Consider the following 24,306-nt stretch of genomic DNA (forward strand, 5'->3'; position numbering starts at 1 on the left):
TTAGCTGGCAGGGCGGAGGTGCAGATGGGAGGGCTCGCTGTGACGTCCATCTGTGGCTCAGGATCCGGCAAGCGGGAGGAGACGGAGAGGAAGGGGTGCAGAGGGTGGAAGGAGCAGGCCCGAGGTTCGACCGTGGCCGGCCGGACGCCGGGCGCCAGGGCGAGGGTCGCTCGAGTGTCGCTCAAACACTCAGACGGGGTGGGAAACGCATCGGATCGATGGTGGTCAGAATGTGGTGGGGTAGAGCCGTGTGTGTGTGCGTGCGTGCGTGTGTGTGCGTGCGTGCGTGCGTGCGTGCGTGCGCGTGAGCGTGCGTGTGCTGAAATCGCTAGACGAGAGGTCACGCCGTTGTATAGAGAGGAGAGAAAGAAAAGGAAAAAAAAATCGCTCCACAAAAGGTCCGAGCATTGAATACAGATGACATATTAAAACGACGAGGGGAGAGTCACCTTATCGGCCCCATCTGCACGCTCCCCTCCCCAGGGGGTCCGCTGGAATGTGGGAACAGCAAGTGATACTGGGGCCGGGAGAAGACAGCGCTCTGCCCGCCCGGTCCTCTCCTTTATCCCATCGCTCTCTGCCCGGCGCCCTTGTTCTTTAATGAGGTGAGCCCTTTGCAGGGAAATGCACTTACAGGAATACTTAAGCACACACACTCGCACACACACTCAAGCACATGCGCACGCACGTACGCGCCTGCACACACACATACGGACGCGCCTGCACGCACGCACACGCAAGTACATGCTCACTCACACACACACACACACACACACACCTGCAGACACATTTGCGGACACACGGGGGATTAAACACAAGCAAACGCACGCAAACACACACACACGCACGCACACACACACATTCATAAATGCAGATACACGTGCATATTCATCCCCCAACCGAACACACACACAGTAATTGTATGGATGAACTGCAAGTACTTTGAATTTTTACGAAAAAGGAAAGAGATTGGCCTAACTTGAGGGTTAGGATTCCCTGAACTGAACCAAAACTAAAGTGAGCTAAAGTGGACTCGTTATGGCCCTTCTAGCAGCCCACCGCTGCAGACGCTCTGAGCTCATCAGGTACGAGGGGAGAGAACCGCGGCCTGGGCCAAGTGGCTGGGTACTCTGGCCAGCTTAATCCGGGGTTGGATGTCTCGGATGAGCTGCAGTAATCAACGCATGACAGGCAGACAAAACGACCTGGGGTCGGTCAATTCATCACATTAATAAGTATATGGCAGGTATCTTTGGCCTTTTCATTGTGTGTGCGTGTGTGTGTGTGTATTTGTGAGAGTGTGCATGTGTTAAAATGTGTATGTGCATGCGTGGGGGGGGGGGGGGGGGGTTATGTGTGGGTGTATAGATGTTTGTTTGTGTGTGTGTGTTCATATGTGTATGTGTGTGTGTGTGTGTGTGTGTGTGTGTGTGTGTGTGTGTGTGTGTGTGTGTGTGTGTGTGTGTGTGTGTGTGTGTGTGTGTATGTGTGTGTCTGGGCGGGGGTGCTTTTTGGGGGGTTCTGTGTGGGTGTCTGGATATGTGTGTATGTGTGCTTGTGAGTGTGTGTGTGTGTGTGTGTGTGTGTGTGTGTGTGTGTGTGTGTGTGTGTGTGTGTGTGTGTGTGTGTGTGTGTGTGTGTGTGTGTCTGTGTGTCTGTGTGTGTGTGTGTTCATAAGTTTGTGCACGTGTGTGTGTGTGTGTGTGTGTGTGTGTGTGTGTGTGTGTGTGTGTGTTTGTGTGTGTGTGTGTGTGTGTGTGTGTGTGTGTGTGTGTGTGTGTGTACCTGTGTGCTCGGTGTGTGGTACAGTGGGCCGGGTCCGGTCCGCTGAGCTCAGTGGAGACCTGCCTCATGGCCGTTTGGGAGGGAGGCATAAATCATCCGTGTCCTGGGAGAGTTAATAGGCATGATGCGTGTCCGGACACCCGGGTCACCCTGCCGGGCCGGGGCGGGGCGGCCTCTGTGTGTGTGAGGGGCGTGTGTGTTTAAGAGTGTGTAAGAGTGAGTGAGTAAGTGGTCGTCTGTGTGTTGGTGCAAGAAAGAGTGTGTGTTTGTATGTGTACGTGTAAGAGTGTGTGTGTCATGTGTAATTGTGTGTCTGTGTGTGTGTGTGCGTGTGTGTGCGTGTGTGTGTGTTTGTGTGTGTGTGTGCGTGCGTGCGTGCGTGCGTGCGTGCGTGCGTGCGTGCGTGCGTGCGTGCGTGCGTGCGTGCGTGTGTGCGTGCGTGCGTGTGTGTGTGTGTGTGTGTGCGTATGTGTAGGCCAGCTAAATGTGAAGTTACGGAAGAAAGGGCAACCAAAAAAATAAATAGTGTGTGGATCTTGGGGGGGGGGGGGAGAGGGCCAGGCTGGCAGGTGGGACACAGAGAGGGAGGGGGGGAGGGTGGAGTGGAGGGGAGACCCACAGCTGACCTTCTCTGGAACACTGGATCATTTATGTGCAGCCATACTGTACAGATGTGCACAGGATCCTAGCCAAACACACACGCTTGCACGTGAACACACACAGACACACAAGCGCACACCTACGCACACAAATACATACATAGACTTACAAATACAAACACATATAGGTGCAATCACACACACACATTGCCTTTTAGATTTAAGATTATAGGTTAAGATAATCAATCCTCTAGTATTGTGCGTATGTTTCTATGCCTTTGTGTCTTTGTCTTGCTGCTCGGATTCTCTACAAACACGCCAACAGAAAGATTTTCCGATTACCTCGCATTTATTTTCCCAAAAGCACTCTGTCAAATGCTGAACATTGTACAACATTGTGGCAATACCAAACGAAAGTTCATCCAAATGTGATATCCAAAACATCCATTATCCACTCGATAATGGATGACCTGACTATCAGTGATGAGCAAGTCCAGGTATCCCTTTATTTCCCTGTGTAGTTGATACATTATTCATCTCCTCAACAAATGTCATGATGCACAAAGGATGATGGGATTTGTTTCGCTATCAGCGGCTCATTGGCTAACCCTCATCACTGTGACCTCCTGCATGACAGCGAGAGATACAAATGCCCATACAAGTCTTGGTTCACCTAAGAAGCCGTTTCTTCAGCTCCGTTATACTCTAACGCACCAATCAATACACACTGGCAGAGCCAAATAAAATCCAGTTGTGCAACGTCGACATCTGTGCACTGCGCAAAAAGAAAAATAGGTAAAATGTACCCGTTATGTTTGTCCTTGTTCGACGTCGCCCTAAACATGGGGATCCAATGCTCAAAGTTGTGATTGGCTCGAGGAATGTAAAGTGACATTGAGGAACGGAGTGGTGATATTCAGCGTGACCCGATCTAATTTGAAACTGAAAAAAGAGGCGATGGCAGGCTCTAAATCCTGGTGGCGGGGCTCGGCTGATGATATGTAGTTGAACCGGTCACAGTCTAAACGAGGACCATGTGTCCGCCCGATGTGGGGGACCGGGGCTCCGGGCACGTTGTCTGAGGCGCGGGGGCAGGCCTCCGCGCTGGACAGAGCTGCTCCTGTGGTCCTTTCTCCTCCTCCTCCTCCTCCTCCTCCTCCTCCTCCTCCTCTTCCTCCTCCTCCTCCTCCTCCTCAGGGCTGCAGAATGGAGGATCTACATCAAAACGATACGGAACAAAGGAGCAAGTCCAGTCATCCCGTTATTTTCCCCTTGTAGATGATTTGTTATTTCTCTTCTTTACAAATTCTGTCATGATGCAAGAAGGATGATCCGACTTGTTCACCATCACCATTGTAGCCTCTTGCACGACAGGGACTATCATAACTCTATTACAATTTCTATGAAATGTTTTACACACTTCTTTCCAATTTCGGAATTACATTTTTTGATAATTAATGTGTGTTTTGTTCATTGGATTTTAAACGACGGGGAGGGATTTGGATATCTCTGTTCTAATATTTTCCCTGCTCATTGATTGTTCTCTGTCTAACATCGGTGTTTGTCCATCTCTCCGAGAGACGTCTCCGCGGCAACATATAGACAGCATCACCCTGCTCCAGGTCTACACATCGTTCTTTATCATCGTGCCCCACAAACGAACTGCAGTTCTGAAAGTGCTGCATTTAAGAAAAACGTCCGTCGTCACATTTGTGTCGAGGCGGCCCCCTTGTTCCGAGCCCTCTGTACATGGGGGGGCTTAATGCCGTGCCACACGGGTCCCACCTCCTGAAGGTTTCTCAGCGGCGGTTCTCAGGGCCATCTCTCAAGGTGTATAAAAGCACCACTGAGTGATGCAGCCCATTGTCCGCGACCCGGCCCACACTTATCCATGCGGACACGCACACAGGCGGCCACCCCCTGTTCCGTCCCAGGCCCTCTGAGGGTGGGCGGTGGTGGGGCATTGAGGGGAGGGCGGGGTGGGGGAGATCAAAGGTGCTGGTCACAGTCATTAGGGCCCTGGTGGTGGTGGTGGTGACCCCCCCCCCCCCAACACACACACACACACACACACACACACACACACACACACACACACACACACACACACACACACACACACACACACACACACACACACACACACACACACACACACACACACACATGAAAAGCTTGTAGTTTGAAAAGAAGGGGCAGAGAAAAAAAAGAGGCAGGGGTAAAAAAAAAAAGAAAAACAACAACAGGTTCCCTCTCCGTTTAAAAAAGCAAGCAAACTGTGAAATAATTGAAAAGGTATGTCAATCAAGGGCCGGGGCCCAGTGTGGCCCTTTGAGGTCCCCGGGTTGTGCTCCAGTTCTGCGCTGGGCCGAGGAGGGCTACTTAAGAAGGTATGCGAAGAAATTAAAGAGCTGGGAAACGGGACCCAAAAAAAAAGAATTTCTTTCTCGCTTTCTTTGAAATGTCTTTTTTTTTTTGCTCTCGCTCTCGAACCTTTTCTCGTAATAGTGATGGAAGGAACTATTTTCCAGTGCTGTTTGGAGTCCTTTCTGTGCCACTATTCGGCCGTTTATAAGACCTTGTCTCGCTCTTTGCCTCTCAGGTGACTAACAAAGGCTTATTGGGGGTCGCGGCGGTTGCAAGCGATTGCCCCTGCCTCCCGTCCCAACCCACACCAGCGCACGGTCCCCCCAGGCTCACCCCAGCACCTATTGCCTGTCTGCTCCCCCTTCTCCTCCTTCTCCTCCTCTTCCTCCTCTTCCTCCTCCTCCTGCTCCCCCTCCTCCCCCTCCTCCTCTTCCTCCTCCTCTTCCTCCTCCTCCTTCTCCTCTTCCTCCTCCTCCCCAGAAGCATGAGTTGGACAAAAGGAGAGCCCCATGTGAGTGTCCTTCTATTCTTCGCCGTCTGTCTCTCTTCTCCTATGTTTTTTTCCAAGGTCAGAAAAGGCTTCAGTGATCTGACGGTGGGCTAACTTCCAAACCCCCCCAAAAAAAGAGGGAGGAATGGGAAAGAATTGAAAGAGTAAAAGAAAAAATTGGTAAAAGACTTTCTTTAGCGCTTTTAAAGTCCCATGGAGAGGGGATAAATGGGGAGTCCACAGTTGACTAGACATGTATAGCGCGGGATTTCGGTGCTTGTAATGGCAGCTTGAGTTTAATGACAGCGCCAGCCCAAACATGTCAAAGGTTAAGAGATCTTGCCAATTGCAAGTGAGGGGAACCAAAGAGGAGCTGTTTCATGATCTCAATGGGGGGCATCAGACGGTGCAGCCACCAAGGAGCCATTCGCAGCAATCAGCTCCTGCCTCCACTCCAACCCGGCCACAAAGACGCAATTTGTCCCCATTCTGCCTGCTCCTTTCTATTTGCATCTGAGCCAGAATTTCATTTCTTTACGGGTAAAGAATCATTGTTTATTCAAGATGAATTACTTTATTGTAAGAATAGAGAGAATTCTTAAAGAATTGAGGATTAAGAGCAGAAAAGTTCAAGGGGTTATTGTGTTTTTTATAACATAAAAATCTCTCCAGGCCCCTTAAAGGGCTGTATCATGAATCCCCCCTGAAGGACTGATAAAGTCTCCGGTTATCTACTCCTAGATTCTACCGTAGTGATCCTGCAGGGCTGATGAAAGGTTGAGCACAGCGTGCCTAAATCAGACATAATGATCCATAGTGCGCCATGAGAGAAGCTATTCAAGTTCATGTGCAAATGTTTCCATCCTACTGAGAAGGTCTCTGAGAGTCCCAGTGGCAGAGGGGTGTAGGATACACACCTTTCACACATTCAATTAATCCAGGAAGGCTTCTGGAGCCTAACCGTTGGTATATTCAATTTGATTTTATCAGGTGGATTGATGTGAACTCATTTGATATTAAGAAATCAAATAAATAAGAAAAGAGAACAGACCAGGCAAAAGCATCATGATGAGTTATAACAAATAAAAACCAAAAGTAGTTTTGGAAGTTTTTATTATTATTTTCTTTTATATACCTTCAGTTAAACCAACACAACCTAACATGTGTTCCTTAGCTTATATATTTTTGTCTTCATTTAATTCTAACCAACAGTATGCACACGTGAACATGTGTTAAGGGTTAACCTTAGCTGCATTCACTACACGAGCATTTCCAACTCCACGTACAGCTCAGGAGACTTCATTTCTCAGGCTTTGAAGACAAAGGAGCGCGCTTTCAAAGGCGGGAGACGGGAGTTTGATGCATGAGTCCGACTGGCCTTTATGCATGTGTGGCCAACCATCCACAGAGCAGCCATCTCTAACAATGTCAAATACCCATCTCATGTTCTCAGATCTTTTGTGTCTAGCGGCTGCCTCACCAGTGTGTGTTATTAAAAGGACAGACGACTGGACAGAGAGGGAAAATAAGGATAAAACTAAATAGATTTAATTTGGGTGTTAAGGGAAGATTCAGTTCCCCATAGTTCCCCTTAATGAACCCCGATCCGTCGTGCTCAAGCTCCGCCAAAGACTCTAAGGGATATTTACTGTACCGAGTCGACGTTCTAGAAACCTCCCGCAGATGGGAAGGGATGCCACTGGTTTTTATGTTGTTATTATGTCTCATGTCCCTAGACGTAGCCACACGATCGTAAACCCAAGACATGACAACAAACATGCTTCCGTTTACCGTCTTGTCTACCCTGACTGGAACCCTAAAGAGCAAACACTAGCAATTAGCCCTGCTAGCACTTTCAGGCACCAGTTGCTTTCATTGGCCAGGACAGGTCTCCCCCCCTCGCCGCCCTATAAAGCCCCTCGTAGTCCTCCAGACCCCAGCTGGGGCAGACCCCCGGGCGGTTGGCTTACGAGTCCGTTGCACGCTGGCCCGGCGCTGCCGTGGCGCGCGCAGTGTTTGTAAACACAGCTCGTAAAGCCAAGGGCGGCCATCAAAGTGCCGGAGCTTCCTCGGGAGGATGAGGGGTCTGGGAGCGACGCATGATGCATGGGGGCGGACAGCTGGGCTGATACCTGGATGAAGCCCCTCTCTCCCCCTCTCTTCTCTCTCTCTCCCCCCAGCTGTGGGGCTCCCAGACGACAAGGGCTTGTATTTAGCAGGGTTTGGGTGGAGGTTAGTGGAGGGAGGCGCGGGCCAGGGCTGCTCCGTTTGTTTACTCTCTCTCTCTCTCGTTCTTTGGAGTTTTTTTTTGTTTTCAACTCCTCGTTCGTTTGTCTTTCTTTCGTGTCTCTGGGTGAACTTAGATGATCTCACTCAGGTTGAGAGGCCCGTCTGAAACCGACAGAGCAGAAGAGAGAGGGAGAAGGTCGCCGGCCAAGAAAAGCAGATGTGGGGTTTGTTGTTTTGGAAAAAAGAGGCCGACTTCGGTTTACTATCATTTTCCACTCAAACTAAGTCGGAGTGGGATTCCTGTGAGTTGCACAAGGTGATGCTGAGCCTATGACATCTGGCGTTTGACGTAATGTACACATCAGGCATTCAATCTCCATTTCAGATGAAACTAATGATTTAAACGACCAGTTCTCGGTGGTGGACCCTAACACACACACACACACTAAGACACACACACACACTAAGACACACACACACACACACACACACACACACACACACACACACACACACACACACACACACACTCACACACACACACACACACACACACACACACACACACACACACACACACACTATGCCTGCTTATCCAAATGGTGCAGTTAAAGTCAATTCTAAGTCGTTTATGATCAATAGTGGTTCACTGTGGACCTGACTAGAGACTTAAGCATAGAACATTAATCAGGTGCAAAGTCCACTTTATTTAAATCACTGACCTTCCACCAGGTGCAGAGGAGTGCGCTGTAAGCTACACCGCGGGTAAAGCTTCACAGGCACGGGCCACTCCCAGAGGAATGGCACATTCAATTTCCGACCTGGAACCCAAATATTACTCATGATTTGATCCACAAACATATTAATTCGAGCTTGAACGCCAATTTTTCGCGTTGACACATCTTTCCCAGCCGTCTAGATTTATAAAAACAAACAGGGAGGAAACATGGCGGGGCCAAGCGGAGCAGCACCTGCCCTTCCTCACACTTTATGTTTCGTTGGCTGACAGGCTCCAGGACTCACGTCCTGCTTAGTCCACATGCTCGTGTTTGAGGAGCAAAAGCTGCCCCGACCAGTAGCTACAGTGGCTCCTACAGCGCACTCCTAACTCATTAACATTTACATTCAGCACATTTAGCAGACGCTTTTATCCAAGGCGATTTAAAATGGGTACATTTGTCAGAAGAAAGAGAAAAACAATATATCGCTCTCGGTAAAGTAAGGATGTTCATGGCAGGCACTAACAATTATTAGGTTAACTCATTCCCCGTATACAACAAAGATAACTCCTGTCACTTCCATTCTCCAGGGCTGTTGTCTGACACAGTCCTCTGCCATCGTGGTTGGGTGGCAGACAGACACACAAACGTTGGTGTTTGACGCCAACATCTGTCTGCCTTGTTCTGGGTGTTGTGTGTTATTTTCTGTTGACACGCTTGTCGCGTTGAGAGTGAAGGAAAGTGGGAGGGAGGGAAAAGAATGAGGGATGGGCAGGGGGGGGGGGGGGGTATGGGGGGGGAGGAGGCAGGGTTGATGAGACAATGTTATCTTCTCTTCCTCCATTGAGATCTGCTTCTTCGTGAGTGCTCCGAAAAGGAGCTCCGATGATCTGATAGGAGGCCACGGCAGGGAGCCTTTGATGACGACAATGGGAGAGTCAAGCCGGGAGGCGTGTCCCAGAGAGAGATACGTGGACATAAGTAATTAGTCTCTATTCAGAAGAAGCCAGCGGCAGGACCCTAAGGTCATCCACATGATATCACCCCCTTCCGTATGCCTCTATACACATAGCGAGAGAGAGAGAGGGAGAAAAACAGAGGGAGAGGGCAAGTCTAATAACGGCGACTAAAACCAGATCAAGCGAGCCACATGCAGACCAACATGGGATTTACTACGGGTGCCCGGTGGAGACAATTAGCCAGGACGCTTGCCAGCGCCTTCGTGAGTGACGTGGTCTAAAGGCTGCTTATGTGGGCTTACTCTCTGCGGCGTCCCTCAGTAAACACGGGCCATCACTAGGACGCCGTGTTGTTACAGTGCATACATCTGAAGCGAGGGGGGGAGAACCTCTACAGCTGCAGAGTACCAGCGTCTACGTAACGCCCAAACACAGAGTGTCGGGTATTCAAAGCAGACGGATCCTATGCAGGCGAGGCCAGCGTTGTTATGCAGGAGGGCAGAGGATGAGAGGGCCCACCGAGAGAAAGGAGTTACTTCAGCGTCACGCTCGGATCCACTCGAGTCAATATGAAAGTCTTTTCTAGGGCAGGATTCCCTACGAGGCTGTGGTTGACTTGTGCAGGCGGCCTGAAAGCAGGACTCCACATCACACCTCTTGTGATGATAGCAGCGAAAAGAATACAAGAGCATAGAAAAAAAAGCATTACCATCCCTGCTTTTGCTACTATGACTATGACTACAAGAACCACAACGACTTCCACTACTACTACTGCGATGACTACATGCTATGACTTCCAGTATTACTCCACACGATGCCCATGGTCATGTGTCTTGACAGACGCCTGATGTCTTAAATGGAATAATACGTCATTCACTGCCAAGAGCCGTTGGTGGTCTGGTTTCCTAATGAAATAGCAGGTCTTGATGGGGAAACTCCCATCGCAAGAAGATGATTCTAATGCCAGACTCTGTCTCTCTCTCTCTCTCTCTCTCTCTCTCTTTCTCTCTTTCTCTACTCTCCTAGGCCTGATGGAAATCCGATCTGTCAGTGTTGGAGTCGTCGCCATCAAATCTGTCAGCACCGGCCTGTACTTAGCCATGTCCAAGAAAGGCACGCTCTTCGGATCGGTGGGTATACTACCTGGTGACAACACTGTCTCTCGGGGGGTTCAAAGTCAGTAGAGAGAGGGGGGGAGAGAGAGAGAGAGAGAGAGAGAGAGAGAGAGAGAGAGAGAGAGAGAGAGAGAGAGAGAGAGAGAGAGAGAGAGAGAGAGAGAGAAGCCCAGCGATCTATAGACGCATAGGGGTTCTAAAATTACCCAGCACCAAAACGTGTCTGTTACTATTGAAGTGTGTGTATGTGTGTGTGTGTTAGGGGGGATAATTATCTGCCCCCCCCTCACCCCCCCTCAACCCCCCATGTTCAGAAAGGTCCAGAAACAGGGGGTTCAGAGTGCTGTGATCAATCATGCCGGTACACCTGGTGGATGGTACCTGTGGGACAGGATAGCATGCCAAGCTTGAGAGGGTTTCTTCTGCTGTCAAAATAGATAGCAGCCCGACGGACCACGACAAAGAGCCAGCTGCTCTATCCCCCGCCCCCCCGCCTCCCCCTCTCTCTCTCCCCCTCTCTCTCTCAAAGTCTTTGCGTGCCATCTTCCAATTGTTGTACACACATGTAGGCTTTAAAGCCGCCACCTCTCTTTGTGTGACTCAGACACACCATGCGTCGTGGTTCACCTCAGACATGTGGCGTCTAGTGCCTGCTTTTACATTTCGCTAAACACAGAGTGAGAGAGAGCGATCAGGGAGTTAATCAGGGAGTTAATCAGGGGGTTAATCGGTTGCGATCGGTCGCCGAGCACAGATAAACTGAGTGGATTCACTTGACGCGGTAAACCGAACAATAGGGCGTACTTCAACCCTCAACTCCTGAATCCTCCCTTTTTAACCACGAACGAGATATGAAGTGTTGACAGGTCACTATGGCGATGGTATCTCAAAGAGGTCGTCTTTATGGAATGAGGATAACTGTCTAGAGTGGGGGGGAATGCATGCACACCTGATCAGCCCGATATCAAACAGCCCTCTGGTCTGACTCTCCCCCTGCCCCTCCCTGTTCCAGGTTAAATACAGCCCCAACTGCAAGTTCAAGGAGCGCATCGAGGAGAACGGCTACAACACGTACTCCTCTCTGCGCTGGAAGCACGGCGGCAGGCAGATGTTCGTGTCCCTCAACGGGCGGGGGAAGCCGCGACGGGGACACAAGGCTCGCAGGAGACACCCCTCCACCCACTTCCTGCCCATGCTCCCCTCCTAGCCCGACTGAACTTTAGCCCGGCGGATCTTGTCGGCTGGACGCCGCTCCTCTCGCTAGTGTCGCAGTAGTGATGATGAAGGTTGTCCTGTCGTCTTTATCATTTTATTCTTTCCTCCTGTGTCTCGTACGCGTACGTTGGTTTGCTTTTTGGTAATACGTACGTGTGTGTGTGTGTGTGTGTGTGTGTGTGTGTGTGTGTGTGTGTGTGTGTGTGTGTGTGTGTTCATGTGTGCGTGCGTGCGTGCGTGCGTGCGTGCGTGCGTGCGTGCGTGCGTGCGTGCGTGCGTGCGTGCGTGCGTGCGTGCGTGCGTGCATGTGTGTGTGTGTGAGTGAGAGAGATCACGGCACAGATGGGGTTGGTATATCAATGTTTTAAGTTATTTCTTTCCATTGACCCCCTTTTAGTAAAGAAAAAAAAGGTCTGATGATATGACATTATCCAATATTATAGAGTTACAGTGAACCTGAGGTTTTTTTCTGTCCAATACTTTTGTTTGTTCTGTATTCAAAATATATTCAAACTTCGAGCCTCAGTTGGATTCAGCATTCAGAATCTGTTCTGAAAGACTATAAGATTGTGACGATCAGAGTGTGTGATGAATCGAGCTTTCCAGGCTCGACATCAGCAAAGAGTGATCTCTTATTCGCTACGAGCGATCGATCACGATCAACCAGAAGATCCTTCGGACTGCATCATCCGAAGCATCAAATCAATCCCTAAGCGGAAGGGAAAGCTCCAACACACACAGCGATCGGAGGATGCAAGAGGAGACAGCGGAGACCACTGCAACTGCAAACGTTCCCCAACGTCACCACTCGGAATAGCCAATCAGAAAGCGACGAGCTGTCACACAGACGGACCTTACAGCGGAGTGGGACAAGTGGGCCAGGGATCCACCTCCGGCAAACGTCTCCTCATTTGATCACAGACACGACGGTAACACAATAGGGCGCCGGTGATGTCACTGGGGTAGTTTGAACCTGATGCGTGCTGCGTGTGGTCGTCTGTAGCACACGCTTCCTCTCACCTCCGGCACGCAGCAGATCACACTTACGTGGCTGCGGGGGCTGTAGGAAACAACCGTCCCTTCGTCCACATCCGGTTGATGCCGTCGGTTGAAGATTCAGTAGTGAGCTAAATGCGTTATCCTATTAAAAGCGTTTTGTATGCATTATAGAGGCCGTAGATAAAGAACTCGACACGTAGTTTTAAGGTTATCAATTACTTTCTTATGTATGCGGTAGAGTCTGGATGTCTCCTTTTTTGTCAGGTTGTGCTAACATTTCTTCAACAAAAACGTTGTTGCAAATAGAACCTTTAATATATTTAAAACTTTTGTACTGTATAATTGTTTGAAGCCTAATATTATTGTCTACTTTGTGTATTTAGTCCTATCAAAAAAAACGCACGCACACACACACTCAAAACAACCCAAATTGTATTAATGTCCATATCCAGCTCAGTTTGTATGTTATTGAAATTTGATTCTTCATAAAGGCTAAATTAATTACTGGTGCAATTTACTTTTTGGCCATTGACACTACTTATATAAGGCTGGATAATAAAAACGTACAGTTAAAAGAAACATTTCCATCATGCAAATAATTTGAGGGCCTTGACTCAGGCTCAGTCTGTTAAAAAAGAACAATAAACATGTATGAATTACTTGTGTCGTCCCTAACATTCATAACAGTCACACTTGTTGCTGTTGAAGAGGACCTCAGACATCACAGTCCTTATGTAACATGATGTCCCTTCTGCTCATTGTCATGGCAATAGAGCAGCAGGAGCGACACACACAGCGTAAAAAGACTGACTAGAAATAAAAAAGCTGGTTCTACATCGCTGCATGTCGATATCAGTGGTATGCCATTTGCAATTTACATTATTAGTACAGTATGAATGCATTTTAATTATTTTCTCTTTCAAAACAGAAGGGTTACAAACGCGCAACGTAAAATGTATGAAACCACACATTCTGAGGGTAACCATGAACCCAGTTACAACTACACGCAACTGCATTCCAATCCGGTCTATATTGAAACTCTAGTCCAAAGCCAACACAGGGTAATCCTATTTTCAGCCTGTTCTCTTGATTGTCACGATGGCCTCCACCTTTTCTCCTCTCCTGCTGACTCTTCCGCCTGCCAAGAATCTCTCCTTTCTTCTTGGCCTGGAGGTGAGACTGAATGTTGATCTCTGGTCCAGGGGCAGCCAATGGGAGCCTGTAATTAGCATTGTTTTACCTCTGTCCTGTCAGTGCGCTCGCCAGCAAAACAAGAAGAATCCTTTGGCAGTCCCTATCGAAAGCCGCTGCCTTTGATCAAACAGCAAAAGGAAAAACCCAAATACTGTGCAAAATCAACCTGGAATGTCCTGCAGATAGTACGGTGAGGCCAATGGATGTGGACAGCCAATCAGTGAACGTCTAATCCTGGGTTGACGTGTTTACACTGTAAGCACAGGTGTTGTTGTGAGTGGAGTTAGCGTATGGCTGTGTACAGGTGTACGTGAATAACTCAGAGAAAGAGTTGTGCAAGGTTATCGCTTCAAATGTGAATAAGAGGTTTCACGAGGTAAGTTTATTTCACAAGCTTTCAGCCAAACGTCATTCTCAATATTATAATAATACAATAATAATATAATAACGTCAATGATATTTTAACCATCTATGTGTTTTGGAGGTTAAATCGGCAACAGCACAAATATGCATTAGCTGTGAAAACAAAAAATACCCTCCACTTGAACTGCGAAACGGCGAAACGGCGAAACGGCGACTGTAAGACCGAAACTGTTTGTGGGAGTCCTTGGCTAACGTAGACAGGACCAGAGGTCAAGGGGCCCACTGGTTCTCACCGACCACCCACCCAAGAGCTCCGGTATGACCCGAGTAGTCACCATCTCTCAGTTACGGAAAATAACTGTGGTGGGTGGGAAAGAAAGGAAGGAGGGAAAGAAGAGTGGAAGGAACCAAGGAAGGATGGAAGGACTGAAGAAAGAAAGGAGGGAGAGAGGAACGAAAGGATGGAAGGGGGAAGGAAGAAAGAAAGAAAGTGTGTTTGTTGGTGGAATTACACGGAATTACACTTCTTAGTGTGAGAAAACAAATGTATTTGTTTCCAAACCACAAGCACGGATGTTAAAGGCATAGTGTGACATCCTCTGCTTGCAAAATTCAGCCACACAATCCTTTTCTCATCACAAGAGGTGGTGAGTGTGCATGCTTGTGTGAACACAAGTGTGTGTGTGTGTGTGTGTGTGTGTGTGTGTGTGTGTGTGTGTGTGTGTGTGTGTGTGTGTGTGTGTGTGTGTGTGTGTGTGTGAGTGTGTGTGTGTGTGTGTGTGTGTGTGTGTGTGTGTGTGTGTGTGTGTGTGTGTGTGTGTGTGTGTGTGTGTGTGTGTGTGTGTGCACGCATAGATAAGATAAGATGAAAACCCAGAGAAGTCTGTAATTTGAATCACCAATGACAAGGAGCAGCTAACTTCCATTGAAAGAAACAATAAAAGCCTCCCATGGAACCAAACCACCAGCATGTCTTGATGAACATGTCTGTCTTCATGTCCTGCATCTGAATCTGGTGTCAGTCTCAAGGCTGGGGGTCCCTGGATGTCTTGGCAGCGACAGGCTGAGGCCTTCTCATGAGTGGATTAGCGGCCGCGTCTGAAACCCACTGGCTGGACATGAGACAGGTCTGCTGAGTGGCACACGCGCCACATTAGCGCTAAATCCTAGCCATGCCATGCTGCAGGTATGCGGCCCTGACTATACTCCAGTCAGGGCCGCATACTCCACATGACTGGGGCTGTGAGGGCCACAAAGGGCCCGCATGTAGGACACCCGCATCGGGTAATGGTTACAAGACAAACGATGTACCCTGTAGGCATCTAGCTAGGTTCTACCAGGTGTTATCCATCCTGAGAGCCCGAGGTCATCATGAATCATCATAAGGGTTAATATGAGGTAGGAGGTGTAGTGTGAAGTGGAAGGAAGTGAAACTCACGCAGACTTCCGGCAGTCTAGAAGGTTTATATAAAATACCTTCTTTGTCTAACGATGAGCATATCTGGGGTATTCCAAGAGCATCTCGACATCCTGACACTGTTGTGTGCCTTCGTGATGAATCGCTTACACAAACTCCTCTTTATTGTGCTGGCATGTTCAGCGCAACAAGGTAAGAATATTTTATAACAATGTGAATCATTCTTTCATAAGTATTAGAGTGTATTTTTGACCGTCAAATGACTTAATTAATGTTTTTAATAAATACAATAATTAACAGAATTTGGTACAAATTATGAAATGTATATTTGGTTTATTTTCTGGCTTACCAATTTTAATGACTAATTGTTTTTGTTTTTCCGTATAAGCACTTGGAGGTACAATTATTAACGGGAGAGAGGTCCCGCCAAATTCATTGCCGTACATGGCTTCTGTGCAACACCATGGGGAACATATCTGTGGCGGATTTCTAATTAGAAAGGACATTGTACTTACTGCTGCCCACTGTGACAAAAAGTAGGTGAAATGTAGAAATGTTCCGACGTATGCAATCAATGATTGGAGGGAAATATTTGAATCACACATATTTGTATGGGAAAGTATGTGTATCCAAGATACTAATAATTTGATACTTAATTTTTTAATCAGGGAGTTGACAGTTGTTCTGGGAACGAATGATCTACGCAAGGTCAAGAAAACAATGAGATACCACGTTAAAAAATGCAAACACGCAGACTTTGACAACTCTTCCTTAGCAAATGACATAATGACGCTCAAAGTGAGAACATACTTTTTCTACTTTTATCCAACATCATATATTTTTTATTTTGTGTATAGGTAGATTTGGGAACATTTATTTTCCTCTGTACCATTGAAATGAATAATTGTAATGCTTGTTTGTTGGTTTTTAGCTGTCAAGTCCATCACAAATAGAACCAATTCAACTTCCAAATGGCAAAATGAAGATCAAAAATAACACCCCATGCCTTGTAGCCGGATGGGGTTCTATCATGAGTGGGGGCCCTGGAGTTGAGAAACTTAGAGAGGTCGATGTGGCTACTATTGACCGGAGGATTTGTAAGCAGAGATGGACAACTCTCCCAGCCAAAACTATCTGTGCAGGTGGATACCCAACGAATAAAGGTTTTTGCCAGGTATGTGAATTCCATTTAGCATAAGTCCACTTTGCTAAGAGATACTTTGTGTGAATTATTTTGTGGTTTTGATTTTTTTCAGGGGGATTCCGGTGGACCTCTTGTATGCAATACGATGGCTGTTGGAATAGTATCATATACCGGCGATACCTGTGACTACCCACATCTACCGAATGTCTACACTGACATAACAAAGTTCCTGCCATGGATTAATGACCCCAAAGCAAAGTGCAAGATTGCTTAGCGTGTATTATTATATATTCAAGCTAAATGTGCAATGCTGTGTTTTGCAGATTGTTTGAAATTGTAGACCGTACGCTATATAGTTGCATTATATTCTAGTTGTATCAGGCAGTGCTTCTTAACAATATTCAATAAACTTCCTCCACAGCAATCTCTTTTTTTTCTGACTCAGCATCATCATACCATTAAAAAGTCATCCAATAAACAGTTAATGCGTTCAATATGAATACTTCATTCAGGCTAAAATAATCTCACGTATGAATCTTGTTGTCAGAAAACCCACTCAACCAACGGCATAGCGGGTTGGTTTGCATTGGACTTTGCAGCATGCCTGTGGAAGCCCAAAACCATTGCTGCCGTGCGTTAACATAATCCAACATCTCCATCTGCTGGAGTATCCGGAAAAAGCTCCATCTTAATGAGTTCCAGAACCACAGTCATATATTCAAATCACCTAGAGTTGGTGGAGCATCAAATAAAGTTCAGAGAAATGAAAAAAGAAAAGAAAAGATGGACAGTTGAACTTGAGAAATATGTTATCCAAAGTCCCAGTCTACATTCTGTGGTGATCTTTGGCTGCCGGCTATCAGCGAAAGAAAAAAATATGAATGCTAAAGGATAGTCTCTGTTCAGGCTAGGCATTGTGAATGGAGCATCGCCGAGTCTAATGGCAGAATACCCTTTTTCTTACTAAGGGCAAAGTACTTTTTTGTCACTCCTGTCAGAATACTCTTTTGTCACGAAGGGCAGAGTACTTTTGTGTCACTAATGGCAGATAACTCTTTTGTCACGAAGGGCAGAGTACTTTTGTGTCACTAATGGCAGATAACTCTTTTGTCACGAAGGGCAGAGTACTTTTGTGTCACTAATGGCAGATAACTCTTTTGTCACTGGGCAGAGTACTTTTGTGTCACTAATGGCAGGATACTCTTTTCTCATGGTGCATAGGTCTTCACCACACTGGTAACGTAGCCATCACAAGGAAGGGCTTGTGACATCGTCAACATTAATGACCAACTATAAATTAGTTTAATTTTTTTACTTTATCTTTTTAGGGAGTTCAAACATTTGAACAGTTCCCACAATAGACCATGTCATATGAAGCAAACTTGAGAAACTTGTCTCAATACCACTATTCTTAATAGTCACAACTAGGAAACATAAGACCCTTTGTCATGTTCCATCACGTATCATGTATATCATTGGGACATAGTACCGCAGGGAACAAGGGCCGTTTGTCATGTTCCATCACGTGTCAAAAATGTCATGGGGACATAGGACCATAGGAAACATCGGACCATAGGAAACCCAGGACACATAGGACCCTTTGTCATGTTCCATCACGTGTCATATGATACAAGCCTCCTCAGACAACAGCTGCCTGCGATGAGGAGCCACTAGCGAGGACCAATCCCAGACCTTGGACAAGGAACTGTTTAGAACCGTGTAGGGCTGGCTCTTGGCAGGCTAGTTGTTCGGTATCTTGGCAATAAAATCAAGAGAATGACACTAGGCTTTGTTCTTATTGAGGCAATAATACAATTTTATAAGCTTGGTTTATTCTGATTTCAAGCTATCTCTAACATCAACATGACATAAATATATACAATTCAAGAGTAGAAACTGGTGAGCTGAACTCATAATAGAGGGGGACAACATTTAGCAATGCAATGATGCCTATGAGTATGCCTGATTTGTGGATGTGTCTGTTTTATTCTTGGGACACTTTCTAGTTAAATGGAGTAAATATCTGCAGTAGCAAAAGTTATATAGTGCAGGTTTAGATGTATCAGATAAAGAATTTGACTGAGTGGAATTAGTTAAAGGAACCAAACTGAAACAATGCAGTGGTCTCATTTAAAGGAAGACGTGAGATCCTAAATGGGAAATCTTCACGCCCACACGTAAGTCAGATAAGGTGCATCGCGGTCTCTGTGGTTCAGAGCGGACGTCTTGCTGAGTGTGGTCTACAGGCATTACTTTGCAAAACTCGCATGATGTTCCCGTCAGACTCATCTGTAAGGTCCAACGTCATCTTCACAAGAGGCTGTATGTTAACATCTTGGTTATGTTAAGAGCATCTCAACCTCCTTGTGACACATCACTTTTCAGTGCTGAGTGCCATCGTGATGTTTCGCTTACACACACTCCTCTTTATTGTGCTGTCATGTTCCGTGCAAAAAGGTAAGAACATTTTATAACAATATATATACAGTAATGATCAAATAGATATTATAACTTTATTTTCTGCTTCAGAAAAAACATTAACTCTTTGCTTTGTTTTCATTTTAAGCACTTGGAGGGGAAATTATTAACGGAAAAGAAGTCCCGCCAAAATCATTGCAGTACATGGCATCTGTGCAAAACGACGGGAAACATTTCTGTGGCGGATTTCTAATCAAGAAGGACATTGTACTTACTGCTGCCCACTGTTTCATCAAGTAGGTGACATGTAGAAATTTACGGAGAACTGTAAGATGTATAATGGCAGGTGGGGAATATTCAAATATTTGCATTTTTAAGATAATAATATATATGAATGGCTGCTTTCATCACTGTATGCAGGAAGAATTCTAATTTGACAGTAGTTTTGGGAACCAATGACCTCCGCAAGGTCAATGAGAGCACAATGAGATACAACGTCGAAAAATGTAAACATCCTGGCTTTTTAAACGTTTCGTCTGGGAATGACATAATGATGCTCAGAGTGAGAACATCATTTTTCTACTTTTTATCTTATATTTTTTATTTCGTGTAGATAGTAGATGGATACCAAATATTTTGCTTGCACAACCAAATGTTTGTTTTTATTTTTTATCTCCGTCCCCCTGAAATCAAAAATTGTAGCTGTCAAGACCATCAACAATAAAACCAATTAAACTTCCAAATAAGAAGATGAAGATCAAGAAGAACACCACATGCCTTGTAGCCGGATGGGGTTATATAAAAAGTGGGGGGCCTAGAGTTGCTAAACTTAGAGAGGTCGAAGTGGCTACTATTGACCGGAGGACTTGTCAGCGGGAATGGGCAACTCTCCCAGCCAAAACTATCTGTGCAGGTGGATACAAAACGAAGAAAGGTTTTTGCCAGGTATGGGAATTCCATTTAGCATGAGTCCACTTTGCTAAGAGATTCTTTGGGTGACTTACTTTGCGGTTTTGATTTTTTCAGGGGGATTCTGGTGGACCTCTTGTATGCAATACGATGGCTGTTGGAATAGTATCATATACCGGCAATACCTGTGACTACCCACATCTACCGAATGTCTACACTGACATAACAAAGTTCCTGCCATGGATTAGTGACCCCAAACCAAAATGCAAGAATGATTAGTGTGTATTTTTATATATATTCAAGCTAAATGTGCAATGCTGTGTTATCCAGATTGTTTGAAGATGTACACTGTAGGCTATAAAGTTGCATTATATTCCAGTTGTATCAGGCAGTGCTTCTTAACAATATTCAATAAACTTCCTCCACAGTAAACCCTTTTATTTTCTGACTCAGCATCATCATAGAACACCATTAAAATGTTCTCAAATAAATGGTTAATGCGATCAATATAAATACATCGGTCAGGGCAAAAATAATCTCAGGCAAGGATCTTGTTGTCATAATAACCAACCCACTCGACCAACGGCTGAGCGGGTTGGTTTGCGTTGGACTAGGCAGCATGCCTGTGGAAGCCCAAAACCATTGCTGCCGCGCGTTAACATTATCCAACATCTCCATCTGCTGGATTATCCGGAAAAAGCTCCATCTTTTTGTGTTCCAGAACCACAGTCATATATTCCAATCACCTAGAGTTGGTGGAGCATCAAATAAAGTTCAGAGAAAGATTCATGATCAGAAGGACAGTTGAACTTGGGAAATTTGTTACCCAGTCTACATCCTGTGGGTATCTGTGGCTGCTGGCTATCAGCGAAAGACAAAAGTATGAATGCCAAAGGATAGTTTCCCATCTGGCTATGCTTTTTGTATGGAGCGTCCCAGAGTCTAATGGCAGAATGAGATGGCTACTTTACCACACTGGTGGTAAAGTAGCCATCACAAGGAAGGGCTTTACAGTTTGTCAACATTAATGTCCAAATTTAGGGAGTTCAAACTGTATTTGGCTAATAGCTAAATACTTTAATACCGGTAATTAGAATTGTTGTTATTGCAGACAATAATAAATCAGAAGAAGAATAAAGCTATGATGGTGATTTAATGACTCTTATATCATGGGGACATAGGACCATAGGAAACATTGGACCATAGGAAACCCAGGACACATAGGACCCTTTGTCATGTTCCATCACGTGTCATATGATACAAGCCTCCTCAGACAACAGCTGCCTGCGATGAGGAGCCACTAGCGAGGACCAATCCCAGACCTTGGACAAGGAACTGTTTAGAACCGTGTAGGGCTGGCTCTTGGCAGGCTAGTTGTTCGGTATCTTGGCAATAAAATCAAGAGAATGACACTAGGCTTTGTTCTTATTGAGGCAATAATACAATTGTATGAGCTTGGTTTGTTCAGATTTCAAGCTATCTCTAACATCAACATGACACAAATATATACAATTCAAGAGTAGAAACTGGTGAGCTGAACTCATAATAGAGGGGGACAACATTTAGCAATGCAATGATGCCTATGAGTATGCTTGATTTGTGGATGTGTCTGTTTTATTCTTGGGACACTTTCTAGTTAAATGGAGTAAATATCTGCAGTAGCAAAAGTTATATAGTGCAGGTTTAGATGTATCAGATAAAGAATTTGACTGAGTGGAATTAGTTAAAGGAACCAAACTGAAACAATGCAGTGGTCTCATTTAAAGGAAGACGTGAGATCCTAAATGGGAAATCTTCACGCCCACACGTAAGTCAGATAAGGTGCATCACGGTCTCTGTGGTTCAGAGCGGACGTCTTGCTGAGTGTGGTCTACAGGCATTACTTTGCAAAACTCGCATGATGTTCCCGTCAGACTCATCTGTAAGGTCCAACGTCATCTTCACAAGAGGCTGTATGTTAACATCTTGGTTATGTTAAGAGCATCTCAACCTCCTTGTGACACATCACTTTTCAGTGCTGAGTGCCATCGTGATGTTTCGCTTACACACACTCCTCTTTATTGTGCTGTCATGTTCCGTGCAAAAAGGTAAGAACATTTTATAACAATATATATACAGTAATGATCAAATAGATATTATAACTTTATTTTCTGCTTCAGAAAAAACATTAACTCTTTGCTTTGTTTTCATTTTAAGCACTTGGAGGGGAAATTATTAACGGAAAAGAAGTCCCGCCAAAATCATTGCAGTACATGGCATCTGTGCAAAACGACGGGAAACATTTCTGTGGCGGATTTCTAATCAAGAAGGACATTGTACTTACTGCTGCCCACTGTTTCATCAAGTAGGTGACATGTAGAAATTTACGGAGAACTGTAAGATGTATAATGGCAGGTGGGGAATATTCAAATATTTGCATTTTTAAGATAATAATATATATGAATGGCTGCTTTCATCACTGTATGCAGGAAGAATTCTAATTTGACAGTAGTTTTGGGAACCAATGACCTCCGCAAGGTCAATGAGAGCACAATGAGATACAACGTCGAAAAATGTAAACATCCTGGCTTTTTAAACGTTTCGTCTGGGAATGACATAATGATGCTCAGAGTGAGAACATCATTTTTCTACTTTTTATCTTATATTTTTTATTTCGTGTAGATAGTAGATGGATACCAAATATTTTGCTTGCACAACCAAATGTTTGTTTTTATTTTTTATCTCCGTCCCCCTGAAATCAAAAATTGTAGCTGTCAAGACCATCAACAATAAAACCAATTAAACTTCCAAATAAGAAGATGAAGATCAAGAAGAACACCACATGCCTTGTAGCCGGATGGGGTTATATAAAAAGTGGGGGGCCTAGAGTTGCTAAACTTAGAGAGGTCGAAGTGGCTACTATTGACCGGAGGACTTGTCAGCGGGAATGGGCAACTCTCCCAGCCAAAACTATCTGTGCAGGTGGATACAAAACGAAGAAAGGTTTTTGCCAGGTATGGGAATTCCATTTAGCATGAGTCCACTTTGCTAAGAGATTCTTTGGGTGACTTACTTTGCGGTTTTGATTTTTTCAGGGGGATTCTGGTGGACCTCTTGTATGCAATACGATGGCTGTTGGAATAGTATCATATACCGGCAATACCTGTGACTACCCACATCTACCGAATGTCTACACTGACATAACAAAGTTCCTGCCATGGATTAGTGACCCCAAACCAAAATGCAAGAATGATTAGTGTGTATTTTTATATATATTCAAGCTAAATGTGCAATGCTGTGTTATCCAGATTGTTTGAAGATGTACACTGTAGGCTATAAAGTTGCATTATATTCCAGTTGTATCAGGCAGTGCTTCTTAACAATATTCAATAAACTTCCTCCACAGTAAACCCTTTTATTTTCTGACTCAGCATCATCATAGAACACCATTAAAATGTTCTCAAATAAATGGTTAATGCGATCAATATAAATACATCGGTCAGGGCAAAAATAATCTCAGGCAAGGATCTTGTTGTCATAATAACCAACCCACTCGACCAACGGCTGAGCGGGTTGGTTTGCGTTGGACTAGGCAGCATGCCTGTGGAAGCCCAAAAACATTGCTGCCGCGCGTTAACATTATCCAACATCTCCATCTGCTGGATTATCCGGAAAAAGCTCCATCTTTTTGTGTTCCAGAACCACAGTCATATATTCCAATCACCTAGAGTTGGTGGAGCATCAAATAAAGTTCAGAGAAAGATTCATGATCAGAAGGACAGTTGAACTTGGGAAATTTGTTACCCAGTCTACATCCTGTGGGTATCTGTGGCTGCTGGCTATCAGCGAAAGACAAAAGTATGAATGCCAAAGGATAGTTTCCCATCTGGCTATGCTTTTTGTATGGAGCGTCCCAGAGTCTAATGGCAGAATGAGATGGCTACTTTACCACACTGGTGGTAAAGTAGCCATCACAAGGAAGGGCTTTACAGTTTGTCAACATTAATGTCCAAATTTAGGGAGTTCAAACTGTATTTGGCTAATAGCTAAATACTTTAATACCGGTAATTAGAATTGTTGTTATTGCAGACAATAATAAATCAGAAGAAGAATAAAGCTATGATGGTGATTTAATGACTCTTATATCATGGGGACATAGGACCATAGGAAACATTGGACCATAGGAAACCCAGGACACATAGGACCCTTTGTCATGTTCCATCACGTGTCATATGATACAAGCCTCCTCAGACAACAGCTGCCTGCGATGAGGAGCCACTAGCGAGGACCAATCCCAGACCTTGGACAAGGAACTGTTTAGAACCGTGTAGGGCTGGCTCTTGGCAGGCTAGTTGTTCGGTATCTTGGCAATAAAATCAAGAGAATGACACTAGGCTTTGTTCTT

At 45.5% G+C, this 24,306-nt stretch overlaps 4 protein-coding genes across 4 annotated transcripts in view; all 4 read left to right on the top strand.

Annotated features, from left to right (window-relative positions):
• The window catches only part of fgf22 (fibroblast growth factor 22), a 29,205-nt gene extending 17,735 nt beyond the window's left edge, over nucleotides 1-11,470 (top strand). Inside the window, exons 3-4 of the mRNA XM_056603307.1 lie at nucleotides 10,175-10,278; nucleotides 11,276-11,470. Of these exons, the coding sequence (XP_056459282.1) occupies nucleotides 10,175-10,278; nucleotides 11,276-11,470 (299 nt within the window). The remainder of the gene's footprint in view (nucleotides 1-10,174; nucleotides 10,279-11,275) is intronic.
• A 3,982-nt stretch (nucleotides 11,471-15,452) lies between these two features.
• LOC130392817 (duodenase-1-like) lies at nucleotides 15,453-16,869 on the top strand. The gene is made up of 5 exons (XM_056603308.1): nucleotides 15,453-15,643; nucleotides 15,840-15,987; nucleotides 16,120-16,249; nucleotides 16,383-16,625; nucleotides 16,708-16,869. The coding sequence occupies exons 1-5, from the start codon at nucleotides 15,526-15,528 to the stop codon at nucleotides 16,867-16,869; spliced, it is 801 nt and encodes a 266-aa protein (XP_056459283.1). The 5' UTR covers nucleotides 15,453-15,525.
• Nucleotides 16,870-18,971: 2,102 nt separating this feature from the next.
• On the top strand, nucleotides 18,972-20,329 carry LOC130393967 (granzyme B-like). Its single transcript, XM_056604743.1, has 5 exons — nucleotides 18,972-19,052; nucleotides 19,162-19,309; nucleotides 19,434-19,575; nucleotides 19,716-19,958; nucleotides 20,040-20,329. The coding sequence occupies exons 1-5, from the start codon at nucleotides 18,998-19,000 to the stop codon at nucleotides 20,199-20,201; spliced, it is 750 nt and encodes a 249-aa protein (XP_056460718.1). The 5' UTR covers nucleotides 18,972-18,997; the 3' UTR covers nucleotides 20,202-20,329.
• Nucleotides 20,330-21,928: 1,599 nt separating this feature from the next.
• LOC130393966 (granzyme B-like) lies at nucleotides 21,929-23,286 on the top strand. Its single transcript, XM_056604742.1, has 5 exons — nucleotides 21,929-22,009; nucleotides 22,119-22,266; nucleotides 22,391-22,532; nucleotides 22,673-22,915; nucleotides 22,997-23,286. The coding sequence occupies exons 1-5, from the start codon at nucleotides 21,955-21,957 to the stop codon at nucleotides 23,156-23,158; spliced, it is 750 nt and encodes a 249-aa protein (XP_056460717.1). The 5' UTR covers nucleotides 21,929-21,954; the 3' UTR covers nucleotides 23,159-23,286.
• Nucleotides 23,287-24,306: the final 1,020 nt, after the last annotated feature.

Source organism: Gadus chalcogrammus, chromosome 12 (assembly GCF_026213295.1).
Source record: "Gadus chalcogrammus isolate NIFS_2021 chromosome 12, NIFS_Gcha_1.0, whole genome shotgun sequence".
NCBI classification, from domain to species: Eukaryota; Metazoa; Chordata; class Actinopteri; order Gadiformes; family Gadidae; genus Gadus; species Gadus chalcogrammus.